Source organism: Accipiter gentilis, chromosome 8 (assembly GCF_929443795.1).
Source record: "Accipiter gentilis chromosome 8, bAccGen1.1, whole genome shotgun sequence".
NCBI classification, from domain to species: Eukaryota; Metazoa; Chordata; class Aves; order Accipitriformes; family Accipitridae; genus Astur; species Astur gentilis.
The window spans coordinates 25,495,015-25,508,369 of NC_064887.1; the positions used below are offsets into that span (position 1 = coordinate 25,495,015).

Genomic DNA, 13,355 nt, shown 5'->3' on the forward strand with positions numbered 1-13,355 from the left:
ATCAGTGAGGTGTAAACTAAAGTTAAAATGGTAAGAGTTATAGTGGTGGGTTATTCAGTAAGTAAAAAAATCTTGTCTCTCTTCACACCTTCCTTCTGATCTACTATGGCAATTGCTATGTTCCTAAAATGCCTATAATTTATTCCAAAGTAATAAAAAGCATTGGCTATCTGTGAAGAAAATGTCGTTACATTATATTTTATTGTGCATTTCTATTTATTACATTTATACCTGTTTATTAAATATATAAATATATGTATTTGTATTGTATTATATTGTATTTGAAGCTAGGCAAAATGCAGTACACCTAACAGTGCTTTTAATACTACAATCTTAAAATAATTTTGAAATGGAATGTGAGTACTTCACTTCTATTAATTATGAGTTGTTACTTCCTTTATTCTAATTTCTATTAGGTCATCATTACATGGAGTTTCATTTGACATTTCTTTTGACAAAGAAAAAAGTATTCCAGTAACTACTCCAAACAGAGGAATGACTAGATCTGTGAGCAATGAAGGCCTTACACTAAATATCAACCGCATGCCAAAACATATTAGAAAAAATCTGTCCTTCAAACCAGTAAATGGAGAAGAGGATAATCAAGATATTGAAGAGGAAAAGGACATGATCGCTCATAAAGACACAAAGGCCAATCAGCCTCTCAACACAAATCAAAAAAATGCCAATGAGAGCAGCTGCCACAGGTTTCCAAATGGAGCTTTGCAAAACAGGGCAGTTCTGGATGATTTTGGCAATCAGATTGAGACACCAAGCATTGAAGAGGCTTTGCAGATAATTCATGACACTGAAAAATCTCCCAGAGTTATCCAACCAGACCAAATTACAAATGGGTTCTTTCTTCACAATCAGGAAATGAGCATCTTGAATTCAAACATTAAACCAAATCAGTCTACCCCTGATATAATTACAGACACAAAAGGTGCTCTGAGTCCTGTGACTGACAATACAGAAGTAGATACTGGAATACATGTCCCTTCAGAAGATATTCCAGAGACGATGGATGAGGATTCTTCTTTGAGAGATTATACTGTGAGCATGGACTCTGACATGGAAGAACCATCAAAATTTCTCCAGGATTATGACATGCGAGCTAGCAATCACAGAGATCAATTAAGTCCCTGTCCCAGCTCAGTAAGTACTAAATCACAAGCAGGCAGCAGTGCTTCTTCAAGTTCAGGGGTTAAAATGACTAGCTTTGCAGAGCAGAAATTCAGGAAGTTGAATCACACGGATAGTAGAAGCAGTGGGAGCAGTTCTCAGAAAACGACACCAGAAGGTTCTGAGCTGAACATCCCTCATGTGGTTGCTTGGACTCATATTCCTGAGGAAGCATCTGTTCCTCAAGGAAGAGACACTACACAGTTACTGGCTTCCGAAATGGTACATCTTAGGATGAAACTAGAGGAAAAGAGGCGAGCCATTGAAGCACAGAAGAAGAAAGTTGAAGCTGCATTCACGAAGCAGCGGCAGAAAATGGGAAGAACAGCATTTCTTAATGTTGTGAAAAAGAAAGGTGATGGAGTATCACCTCTCCGAGAAGAAGCAGCAGGGGCTGAAGATGAGAAGGTATTCACTGACAGTAATCAGTTGAAAGAAAAAGAAACTCAAAAATCAGATGAACAAACTAGTAAGACTTCAGAATTAATAAAAGAAAACCCTGAAAATTCTCATAGCAAATGGTTAAAATCTCCTGCTACTCCTATGGATGCTGAAAAGCAATGGAATTTAACAAGCCCCTCAGAAGAAAATTTTAATGAAGGAGATATCTTAGAATATACAAAATCTATTGAAAAACTAAACTCTTCCCTACACTTTCTACAACAAGAAATGCAACGTCTATCCCTTCAACAGGAGATGTTGATGCAGATGAGAGAGCACCAGGCTTGGGTTATTTCTCCTCCTCAGCCTTCTCCTCAGAAGCAGATTCGGGACTTTAAGTCTTCATCAAGGCAAATGGGAACTCCATCTCCTGTTGCACCTTTCTCACAGGAATCTCCTCGCTCTACACATCAATCTCCACAGTCTTCCAACAGGAAGAATGCCTCTTTTCACATTAAAATGCAAAGGACTCCTAGGCCAAATGAACTGAAAATAACACCTCTAAATCGTACCTTGACTGCCCCACGGTCTGTGGATAGTCTTCCCCGTTTGAGGAGGTTTTCTCCAAGTCAGGTTCCAATTCAGACTAGATCATTTGTTTGCTTTGGAGATGATGAACATATAGGTGAACCTCAGTTAAGGGGAAATCTTTTGAAGGAAATCAAGCCTACAGAAGAGGTAGCAAAAGAAGAAGGACCAAAATTGCTGAAACAGTGTGAACAGAAGTTGGAGGAAAAGGAGATTAAGCCTATTGAATCTAATGTTTCTGAAGTATTAGCTCAGCCTATTACAGAAACTGTCCGCGTCACCCCAAATGAAGATCAGCTAAGCCAACCGATTTTGCCAACACCAGCTCCCAAAACAGCTAACCTAATTGAAGTTTCCTTATCAGATTTGAAGCCACCAGAAAAAAATGAAGTATCTGTTGAGAAATATGAAGGTGAGAGTGATAGAGAACAATTTGAGGATGACCAGAAAGTGTGTTGTGGATTCTTTTTTAAGGTAAGAGAACTAGTGAATGTGTAAGTCTGCTATTAAGCTTCCTTTGAAAGGGAACTTCTTACTTCAGATGTGGATTTCATTGATGACTTTCCACTGAAGTCAAAGCAGATGGTTCTGCAACTCTAAATGTACAAGCATATCTTTTACACTTGATGATTAATTTGGCGTCATAAGTGGTGCGAATCAACCATACTGTGGTTCTGAGCATGTCAGAGGATCCCTTTCCATTCATAGGTGTGGGAGAGTGCTTGGAGTTTTGGGTGAGGAAGATGCATGCTGAAAGTAGATTTATTTTTAACATAAGCTGTGGTGACCTTAATTAAACATGCTCACATCTCACCCTTACTTCCCCATTCCACCCCCAAATCTAACAAAAAGTTTTTGAAGTACCTAAGAGCCTGCATTTTTTTAAATGTTGAATGTCTCTGAGTTGCACTTTGGAGAAGGTGCTAAGGAATTACAGTCTTCCAAGACTCCCTTTTGAAGTTGGTATTTCAGAGCACTCCCCGTTGTCTTATTAATGAGTTATATTCAGAGAGGCTTTTAACTATAATGTGCATTGTAAGAGAGCAATCTAGACACTGAAAGCCATCAAGATTTTGAATTTCCATCTTGGAATACCCCAAAATCTTGTATCACATATCTGAGACATAACTTGCTTGTCTGGAAGCATTCCTCAGTTCTAACAAAACATCTGGCTTGACCAGAAGTTATGCTGCATAGTTATTGCTTTTTGTGCTAAATTACCATAATTTCCATAGACATGGAATCTTCCAAAGCTGAATACAGAAGTTTATGCAGTCTGGGATCTGACTCTAAACTAAAATATTTCACTTCTCAAGTTTACTTGTATCAGTTTTGAATTTTATGTTTGACTAAAGAAGGAAAAATTCCATTATGAAATTTTTTAGTAGTCTTAAGAAAAACCTTTTAAAATAAACTTATTTCAAATACTGTAAAAGCACGTTAGGATATTGCAACCCAGTGTACAGAATTAATTGTCTAATGACTTGGCAAAATCAGTTGCTGAATTTAGAGATCTTAATATTTTTGGGTCCTTTTCCTTCAAATGCTGTTGCTGCTAGGATGATCAAAAGGCAGAAAATGATATGGCAATGAAACGAGCAGCATTATTGGAGAAGCGTTTGAGAAGGGAAAGAGAGACTCTGCTTCGAAAGCAGCAGCTGGAAGCAGAACTAGAACATAAGAAAGAAGAGACAAGGTAAAACTACATGTCCCGATCCAAATAATCAGTAACAGTGAACATAAAAATGTCTGGTTTAGTTAAGAGTAAATTCCATGTCAAAAAGTTGTATTTTAATATCTAAGATATTTAATCCTAGAGCCAGATGTGCTGAGGAGCCCAGCTGAAGACACATGCCAGCTGGTCCTGCAAAATAAGCAGGTGTCATCAGTCTGTAGCTCAGACTCGACATATAAGCCCTGCTGGCTTGAGTGAAGCTCCTCAGAGCACTAGCCCACCCTGCACTTTATATTCTGACGGAGAAGGTATCACTTTGGGCTTCTTTCTGCACAAAGAGACAATGCTCGCTCAGTTACAGCAGTCAAGCTAATAAACATGGTTTTGATTTACTAGTAACACTATCCCAAAAAGTTTAAACTGTCTGAAAATTGTAAAAAAAATCAAATTCCTCTCACTGATGTCTGAGAACTCTAAAGTTCCAAAGATCTGATGCCTGTGTTGTCCTCACTGTGCTAGCTAAAACTGTTAATTTGGAAAGTTTCTACTGCTGAATTTATTTGATTTTTTTTTTTTTTAGACGCAAAACAGAAGAAGAACGTCAGAAGAAGGAGGATGAACGAGCACGGCGAGAATTTATTAAGCAGGAATATATGAGAAGGAAACAGCTAAAGCTTATGGAAGAAATGGATACTGTCATAAAGCCACGTTCCCTCTCAATCAAACAAAAAAAGCCACGTCCAAAATCTATTCATAGAGATCATATTGAATCACCTAAGACACCAATCAAAGGTCCACCAGGTAACAGATGTTCATGTGGAAAAAAGAGTCTGTTCATGCTAAAACACCAGCTTGTTTTTTGGTACTAACAGCACATTAGTGTCTTGTGCTAAATTAAAGCTGCCTGTGACCAAACTGGAAAGCAAAATTTGCCAATAGAAATGAGAAGATGAATGTGACTTACCTGCTATGCGTGCATGCATATATCAACAAACAAAAAGGTTAACTGTATGAAAACCCAGTGGAAGCACCAATGTGTGTTGCAAGTTTCATACATGCCTGTGTATTCTTCACTAATCTCTTCTTGCATCTGTAGAGCTAAGAATTAATAAGTTGGGAGATAAGAGATTGATAAATAAAATGGTGATTATAAGGTAGGAGTAGTTAAACTCCCGCTTAATATAGACAAAATTAAAATTAAAAAGTTACTTTGCTATTTCATGCTTTTTTCTATTTTGCTCGCTTACATACTCCATGTATAGTTATGAACATAGCAACACTAATCACGTGGAACAATTTAGTATTCTTTTAGATATCACATAACTGCAACAATGATTGGAAGATGTATTGCCAATTTACAATTAGAAAAAAGTAACCAGACTGCTCAGTGATCCTTTTTGTTACAGCATCATATAGCCTTGTTATTCTGCTGCAATTTCTCTAGCTGCTTCCCTACATCTTCCAGTGCAATTTAAAGTATTCCCTTAACACCTTCCAAGAAACCATCCCAAGCTTTAAATTAAGTCTCTTAAGCTCTCTTTCATGAAGACCTATTAACTTTGATTGCATTCTTTGATTTGCATAGTGCCATTATTCCCATGTCCATGCTTCACCTTAATGCTTAGTCTGAGACTATCCCAAGTAGCTGCAAATGGCTAGGTGTCAGCCAGCTTTTAGATGAAGTGCACCACATATGCATGCAGGTATATTATGTATGGATGTAAGAGTCTTGCATATAAAAGCTCTTACTGACTTTCTGATGCTGGTGTTGGGTCTAATGAACAGACTCTACTACTTGCATAGGTTTATAAGCCTTAACTTTGTTTTTATCCAGGTTCACAGCTTTATCGTGTTTTTTCAGTATCTAGTCTTTCATTGGCATCGCTGAATACAGGGGACAATGAGAGTGTGCAGTCAGGCAAGAGAACACCAAGGTAAAGCTAAAATAACCATTTCATTTAATAAAACTTGATAATCAGCTATGTAAAACTAGTATGAATTTTAAAGAGGCCATGTATATATTGCTTACTCCAAGAATGGGTAAGTTTTCCTGATAGGAGACATTGATAGTTTCCACTGTCAGGCATTAGGGAACCACACCATGATCATTTGTTTCACAAATTTTACCAAGTAAACCAGCTGGGCAGCTGTAAATGAGGTCAAAACAAAATGCTATTCACACAGCCTCTTTAATTCATCTGCTTGTATTTAAGTCTCAACTTGTGGGTATTCTATTGAACTTGTGTGCTACATGCAGCTACGTAGCTTCTTTTCTTTTTTTTTTTTTTTAACATAGAAGCTTATTTTCTGGGGTTTTTTTCCCCTTAGCAGTTGTACAGGGAAGTATTAAATGTTCAGTAGGACTTCAGCCTTCTCCAAACACCAGAATTTATTTTGCATTAAAAAAATCACCTGAAAATGAAATAAAAAGAGAGAAAAATAACACAAGATTCTCAATTTTATATACAAAACCTATATTCTAATTCAAAGGAAAATTATTATTCCTGTGTAACTACTTAACTACATTCAGAGAAATACTTTTTTTTTTTTAAAATAGAAAAGAAATAGGGAAGAAAGGCAAACTAGGAAAAGGGGTTTGATAAGGAGTACTACATGTTATGATATCACGTGTCATGTTTTCTTGGCCACTATGCATTACTCATCAACTCTGACATACCTGCAGCTGGTTTCAGGTGACTTCTAAATTTCCTTCATGTCTTGAGAACTGACTTTCTGGTTATTACATAACAAGCTTTAATAACATGATCCGAGTATCCTAACATCTCTTGTCATCTCTTAAAAATGATCAGTTTTAATGAGAGAGGGATTTCTTCCAGCTATATTAGCTATTAGAAAAGGCTTGATGCAGCTTATCTACACAGACTTTGCAGGAGATGACACCTATCTATGTAGTTTTAGTTGTACCATGCTGTACTATGCTTGTAACCAACAGTACATCTTCCTCTGGCTTTGGATTTGATTTAGAGGGTTGAGACTTTTAAAATATGGTAAAATTCAGTACAAACTGCTGAAAATAAGAGTTGAAAGAATTTTCAGTATCCTTCCAGACCCATACTTTCACCTTTTCCTCGCATTAGAATTGTCTTTTGATGATCACACTGAGTGAATTTCAGTGATAACTGTGAGCTCTCCTTTGTGCAGGTGCTAATCACGAAAGGTGTAGGATGTATTATAAATTGAATTTTCATCTATTGCTGATTTTATTGGAAGTTAGCATGCAGATAAATGTTATTACAATACCACTTTTTTCCTTATTCTGTCCTAGCAGTGCCTTTCTTCTCACTTAGAAAAGCTTTCATTCCAAGCTGAAAATTTGACTGGCTTTTGCAATAGCCACAACCAAAAAAGTTTAAATATCTTGTAATAGTTTAATAAAACATGACAATCTTGCTTAGACCTTCAAATGCGAAACTATTCATGTTTTGAGTGCACACACAACCTGAGGAATTACAGCATCAAAATTACTGCTTGTGAAAACAAAAATTAGAAAGGAAATTGTTTTGCTGTCTTAAATAGAGCAGTTCTTGCTGCCGGTTGTTGTAATGATAAGTGTGAATGAACTAAAGTCTTACTTCACATTCACCATTCTATCAAGAACTGGTTTGTTTGCTACATGACATAACATTGTTTTGCTAGTACCAATGTAAAAGTAACCTGAATTCTCACTTAGTAATAATATTCCACAGCCTACAATATCTGTTAGGTTTCTGTCCCTCAGATGTAGCCCAAAATTTTACTAACATCCACCTCACCTAAATGCCAACTTCTTGCATCACTCAAAATACTTTATACAGAACATAAACTCAGTTATCCATTAATTTCTTCTGTAAATATTGTGCATTTAGATTTATTCTCTACAATTCAAATCATTGTGTTCTACGTTTGCCTTCCTTTCATATTAGAAGGATTCTCTGTGCTGAACATTGTAACTTTTTAAAATAGAATTTAAAATCAATATTTAGGTCTGAGTCTGTGGAAGGATTCTTATCTCCAAGTCGCTGTGGTAGTCGTAATGGAGAAAAAGATTGGGAAAACGCATCTACAACTTCTTCAGTTGCCTCTGCTACAGAATACACAGGTCAGTCACAACAATATTCAGAAAAGTACCTGGCTATTAGTGGTTCTATGCATGAAAAGTTTTCAATTATCTTTATTTCGTTTCCTAAAACTTGATTGAGGACACTTTCATAGAAATGTTACTTTCACCTCCTTTAAAATAGATTATAATATTACAAGATTAAGATTTCAAATCCAAAATAAAAGTACTGATTCAGTAGCATTTGTGATAACTGGAATAAACTGCAGTTAGGCTCAGAACACCAGGTGGGCTCATAGATCACTGCACTTCAGTAGTCTCTCTAGCAAGACAAGAAGAGTTGAAATCTAAGCTCAATTTAGAATAGAGTTCCAAAAAGCAAAAACCAAATTGCAACAGGAAAAAATCTGCTTAGTAATGTGTATTTAAATATTCTGTATCCTTTGCTTCCAAACAGATCCTTTAAAAACTTTACGATCTGACTTATAATTCTTTATTATATTATGAATCAAATAATAATGGTATCTTCATCCCTTTTCTCCAAAAACATAGCACATGATATTGCAAAGACCTTACATTGTGAGGATTATAAAAGCTCCATTTTTGCCTACCTAATATCACTTTGTTCTGTAAAGAGTAAAATAATGTTATTTTCAGTAAACTCCCATGGACATCAGTTTTGATTGATTGGCCTGCATAGCTCTGTCTGTGCTGGCAAATATTTGTTTTGAAAATAATCTTATCTCCTTTCCACTGAAATTACTACAGTCTGGAAAGGCAAAGTATTCATTCTGAAAATCAGAAAATACTTACCTGTTTTTAAATCATGAAACTTCAGTCAGTTTCTGTCAGTTTGTGCCCCATGCATGTCAAATGGAATTACAGGAGGGATAGCAAGGCTTTTTCTGGGTGGTCTTGCTGAGTTTTCTCATGAAGACCCATAGTGATGAAGATCATCATCATCATATTATTATTATTATAAGCTTATTTTTAAATGAAGGAAGATACAGTTTCTAGGAATTGAACAGAAGATTCGTTTCACATGTTTTAATATCTTCACTTTGTCAGATTTCATACAGCTTTTATGTGTTGATTCTAGGCTTTTTTCCCCAAAAGAGTAGGCTAACTGAGATTTACTTTCCATTTATTTTTTTTAAATTTAATTGGTAATTGCTTCTATATTATGTGCCTTTCTGAGAGTTGGAATTGGTTTTTCAAATGGTCAAGTGTCAGGCCAGATCTTTTATCCCTGGTTTTGGGTAAAACATTTCTGGATTTCCAAGGTGGACAAGCTACAGTTACTCTGAGCACTGTATCAGCTTCATTGTTACACCTTTCACCCTTGAAATCACAGGTGTAGATGAAGAAAAAGAATGAATTTGCTCCCTGCTGAATGACTGAAGTTTTAGTTAGAAAATGCAATTTTTTTTCCTGTTTATAGAAAAGGTCTTCTGAGAGAAAAATGTATTTACCAAGACTGCTGATAATAATGATTTAATAATGCAAGACACATTTGCAAGCAAATTCAGTAACAGATGAAAGAATGACATTTTACTTGTGAAATTTGTGGTCGCTAGCCTAATTCTATTTGACTCCTGGATTTGTACTTTTACGCATGCAAAAGTTCCATACCAGAAGTGCTTCACAGCATTTAAAGTAACTCTTTGTTGGCTTATTGATTAACTTCGCTGATTTGTCATTCCTCCTCCATAGGACCAAAGCTCTTCAAAGAACCCAGTGCTAAATCTAATAAGTATATAATTCAGAATGCACTGGCACATTGCTGCTTGGCTGGAAAAGTAAATGAAGGTCAAAAGAAAAAGATACTGGAGGTAAGGGTATTTTTTCCCTAAAAGCATAAACGTTTAAGTCAAACCCCAGTCAGGCATTAGGAAGACACTCAAGTATAAATGCAAATATCGAAAGGAATCTTCTGAGGTTATTCTGAGGTTACGCCAGCTCTTAGTGAAAGGCTTGACTTCTGTGACTTGGTTCCTGTGTAGACAGAAAGGTTCCCTAGTACTGTAGAAACAATAGCTGTCACATTGTACATACAGCACAGGAAGCTGAATTAATTGACATGTTAATTAATAGTTACTGCTTGTTTAATGTGGCAGCTTCGATATGTAGAATTTCATAATTTGCTCACAATTTGTCTTCCCTAACCTGAAAATAGCCATCTTATACATACAGATCTTTGGACTGGGACCTTTACAACTAAAGCACAGCGCTCTCATGAACAGAAAGAACTGAAATATATCCCTCCTAGGCTTTTCTCCAGTTTCCAAGCAGTAGGACAAATTGAGGACTTTCTACTACAGAAAGGTGCCTTCCAGCCTTTTCTCTTACGCTAGTATGCACCTTTCTGAAGGCGCACAAAATCATAAGGGTGAGACCTCGGGGACCAGTGTGTCTCCATGCTAAAGGAATAACACTGAGCCTGAGGGTTGAGAGTAACGGCACTGTTCCTTTTACCAACTGACAAATTTGACAGATTAAATAGAAAAAAGAACACAGATACTTGGAATTTGGATTTAATTCCTTTTCCGGAATAAATTTAATGACGATATTTCTTGCCCTTTCTTCTCTTCATAATTCTTCTGCATTCATGTTTAGATGCTGTCTTCTCTGTCTTCCCAGCTACTTTTTGGAAATAATGACTGAGAAATCAAGACAGCCTCTTTCAGTTCAAGTAAATGCAAACATAATAACCCCCAGAAATCCCAGGAAAGAACTGCTGTAAAAAGGTCATGCTTAACTCTAGGATGCAGCATAGGTCACTTAGTAGAAGTTGTACCTGTTCAGAGCACATGTCCTGTAGAAGTTGTGTTGGGTGCAATAGAAATCTGAAGATTTCAGCTAATGAAGAACCTTTCCTTAATACACTTAACTGACTTTATGGTTTGACCAAACTTGAACAGATTTAGCGATGACTGAAGCTCCATTTTAGCACTGGAGGATCTTTCAGGCACATCTAGACATATCTAAATTTCCTGTTCCCGAACTTGCAAATATTAGACCTGCTTGATGAAATGGTTCAAAGAATTTTTATTTGGTCTACAAAAAAATCTGTTAGGATATCTGTTCTTGAGTTACAACTGAACAAGTATAGCTGAAATTGTCTAAATAAATAAAGTTTTTCTTGAGAAGGATAGCTACCTTATCAAAATTCATATAGGTGAAGTTTACCAAATTCTAAAGATTGAAAATAAGGTCTTTTAGTGGACAGACTTAGACATACGTTTCAGCTCTGGTAAAAAACAAATTCAAAATGACAATCCAATGATTTTTAATGTTTTCTAACTAAAATGCAAAATTCATATTGTGAATCTTTTTCTTTCTTTCTTTTAAAGGAAATGGAAAAATCTGATGCCAATAATTTCTTAATCTTGTTCCGGGATTCAGGCTGCCAGTTCAGATCTCTGTATACATACTGCCCTGATACTGAAGAAATCAATAAATTAACGGGAATAGGTCCCAAATCTATCACAAAGAAAATGATAGAGGGACTGTATAAATACAACTCTGACAGGAAGCAATTTAGCCACATACCTGCTAAAACTTTGTCTGCCAGTGTTGATGCAATTACCATTCACAGCCATTTGTGGCAAACCAAGAGACCAGTAACTCCTAAGAAACTTTTACCCACCAAGGCATAGTAGATGGGGAAAAATTTGCTTCAGAGAATTATGATAAACTTGCACTTCATCTTTACTGCCTATAGATTTCTAGTTGCCAACAAGACTCTTAGAACTTAAAACTGGACACCAAGTTCTATTACCATGTCCAACTGGAATGTAAACACAGTGTTTAGGAGTGCAGAAGATTATCGCTTAGGGGAATAATTATGAGTGATTACAAAACGTCTGACTTGTGTGGAGATTTGTATGTGCTAATACAATATATAGAGTATATTTGCTCTGTATCTTTATTAGATACACTGAAGCACTGAATGTTCCTCTTTAGTGACTCGAACTACATTTTTTTTTTTTACATCTGTTGCCTTATATGTTTGTATCTGTGCTTGTCCTGAAATACTTTTCTTTCACTAAAGAAACACTTCTCAATATTCTCAATACCATTGAACTTTGCATACTGACTTACAGTAAAGGCTAAATGATAAGTTGTACGTCACTGAAGAACAGCTGAATGGGTCTGTTCTGCAAGATCCTTATTGTGTGCTGTAACAAAATCAAGATTCATTCCCTTGAGTATTTATAGTTCTTCTTCAATTAAATAATACTGATTTGCTTATAGACTAAACAGTAAAGGAAGAACCTTTGAACTGCTTGAAGATTCCTTCAAATGAATTATTTAACAACTCAGGGTATAGTTAGATAATGCAATTATTCCTGTTTCAGTAAGTTACTATTTGAGATGTAATGACTGACCATGTGCATGTTCATACCATTAAAATGTAAAGTAAAAGGATTTGGTAGACCTTCAAAACAGTTTAAGCAAATGTGCATTATTTTGCATTGTTCCAGATGAAGAGCGAGCACACAGTCAGGTACTCCTTCTCCAAGGAAGGAATAGGAACTTCTGACACATTCAGAACTAGATCCCTGATGTTTGCCTGACAGAACACTAAAAATATTCAGAAGAATCACAGAATTCACTAAGTCATAGATCTTTCAGAAGCTGTGTATCTAATTCCCATTGATTTTAAGATCCAGGCCAATGTCTGTTCTTCCTACCTTCAGATCTGCCAGCTCAGACTTACATCAATTTCTAGGGAATAGACATCTGTACGAATTTTCAGTGTGTCTTAATAAATCGTTTTCTTGACACGATCTAATAGATGTCTTGTGACACTTAGCAATTTTAAATACATAAGGCAAAAAAGCCTAAATGACATTTCAATAAATTCATAATATGACCATTTACAAAAAAAAAAAACCCTCTAGGCATATTTCAGTATTATTTATAAAGGGCTGCATTTTATTTCAAAACAGTGTTTAATTATTTTATAGATTACTATTCTGTTTCAGTGTTTGTTTCACTTACAATTTGCTTTTAGCATAGCACTGTTCTGAAAAAAAAAAAAAGAAACTACAAACTTGAAGCCTCCCCTAAATCTGTGGCTATTTTGATAATGTACACCAGAGGATTTGTTGGGGGAAAAAAATCTCATTCTCAGGAAAAGACTTGAATGATTTGTGATTCTGTTCTGTTTCAGTGTTGTGACAACTACATTAACATAAGACAGTATTGTGCTATAAGTATGTAGTCCATTCTGTTTCATGAGGAGACTAAAACTATGTTCATATTTCTCTCAGTAAACTGCTTTGAGAGAAACCATGCCTCACTACTATGATGTGCTCATTTACTTACATAAAAGATGCACAGGAATGAGATGTCATTAAGCAGTTTAGAACAGTACTTTTTTTAAATTATTATAAGGCCTTAGGCATCAATGCATCTGGGTTAAACATTTTCTCAAAAATGCTGTCAGTTTTACTGTAATTTATG

General features: G+C 35.8%; 1 protein-coding gene across 4 annotated transcripts in view; it reads left to right on the forward strand.

The window, feature by feature from the left end:
* The window catches only part of CAMSAP2 (calmodulin regulated spectrin associated protein family member 2), an 88,195-nt gene extending 76,320 nt beyond the window's left edge, over positions 1–11,875 (forward strand). For 2 of the 4 annotated variants that reach the window (XM_049807116.1, XM_049807118.1), the window contains 7 exons: positions 417–2,625; positions 3,711–3,847; positions 4,407–4,627; positions 5,661–5,760; positions 7,810–7,925; positions 9,597–9,715; positions 11,237–11,875. In XM_049807116.1, the coding sequence (XP_049663073.1) occupies positions 417–2,625; positions 3,711–3,847; positions 4,407–4,627; positions 5,661–5,760; positions 7,810–7,925; positions 9,597–9,715; positions 11,237–11,542 (3,208 nt within the window). In that variant the 3' untranslated portion in view covers positions 11,543–11,875. The remainder of the gene's footprint in view (positions 1–416; positions 2,626–3,710; positions 3,848–4,406; positions 4,628–5,660; positions 5,761–7,809; positions 7,926–9,596; positions 9,716–11,236) is intronic. The other 2 variants (XM_049807117.1, XM_049807119.1) reach the window with 1 other exon arrangement.
* The last annotated feature ends 1,480 nt before the right edge of the window (positions 11,876–13,355 follow it).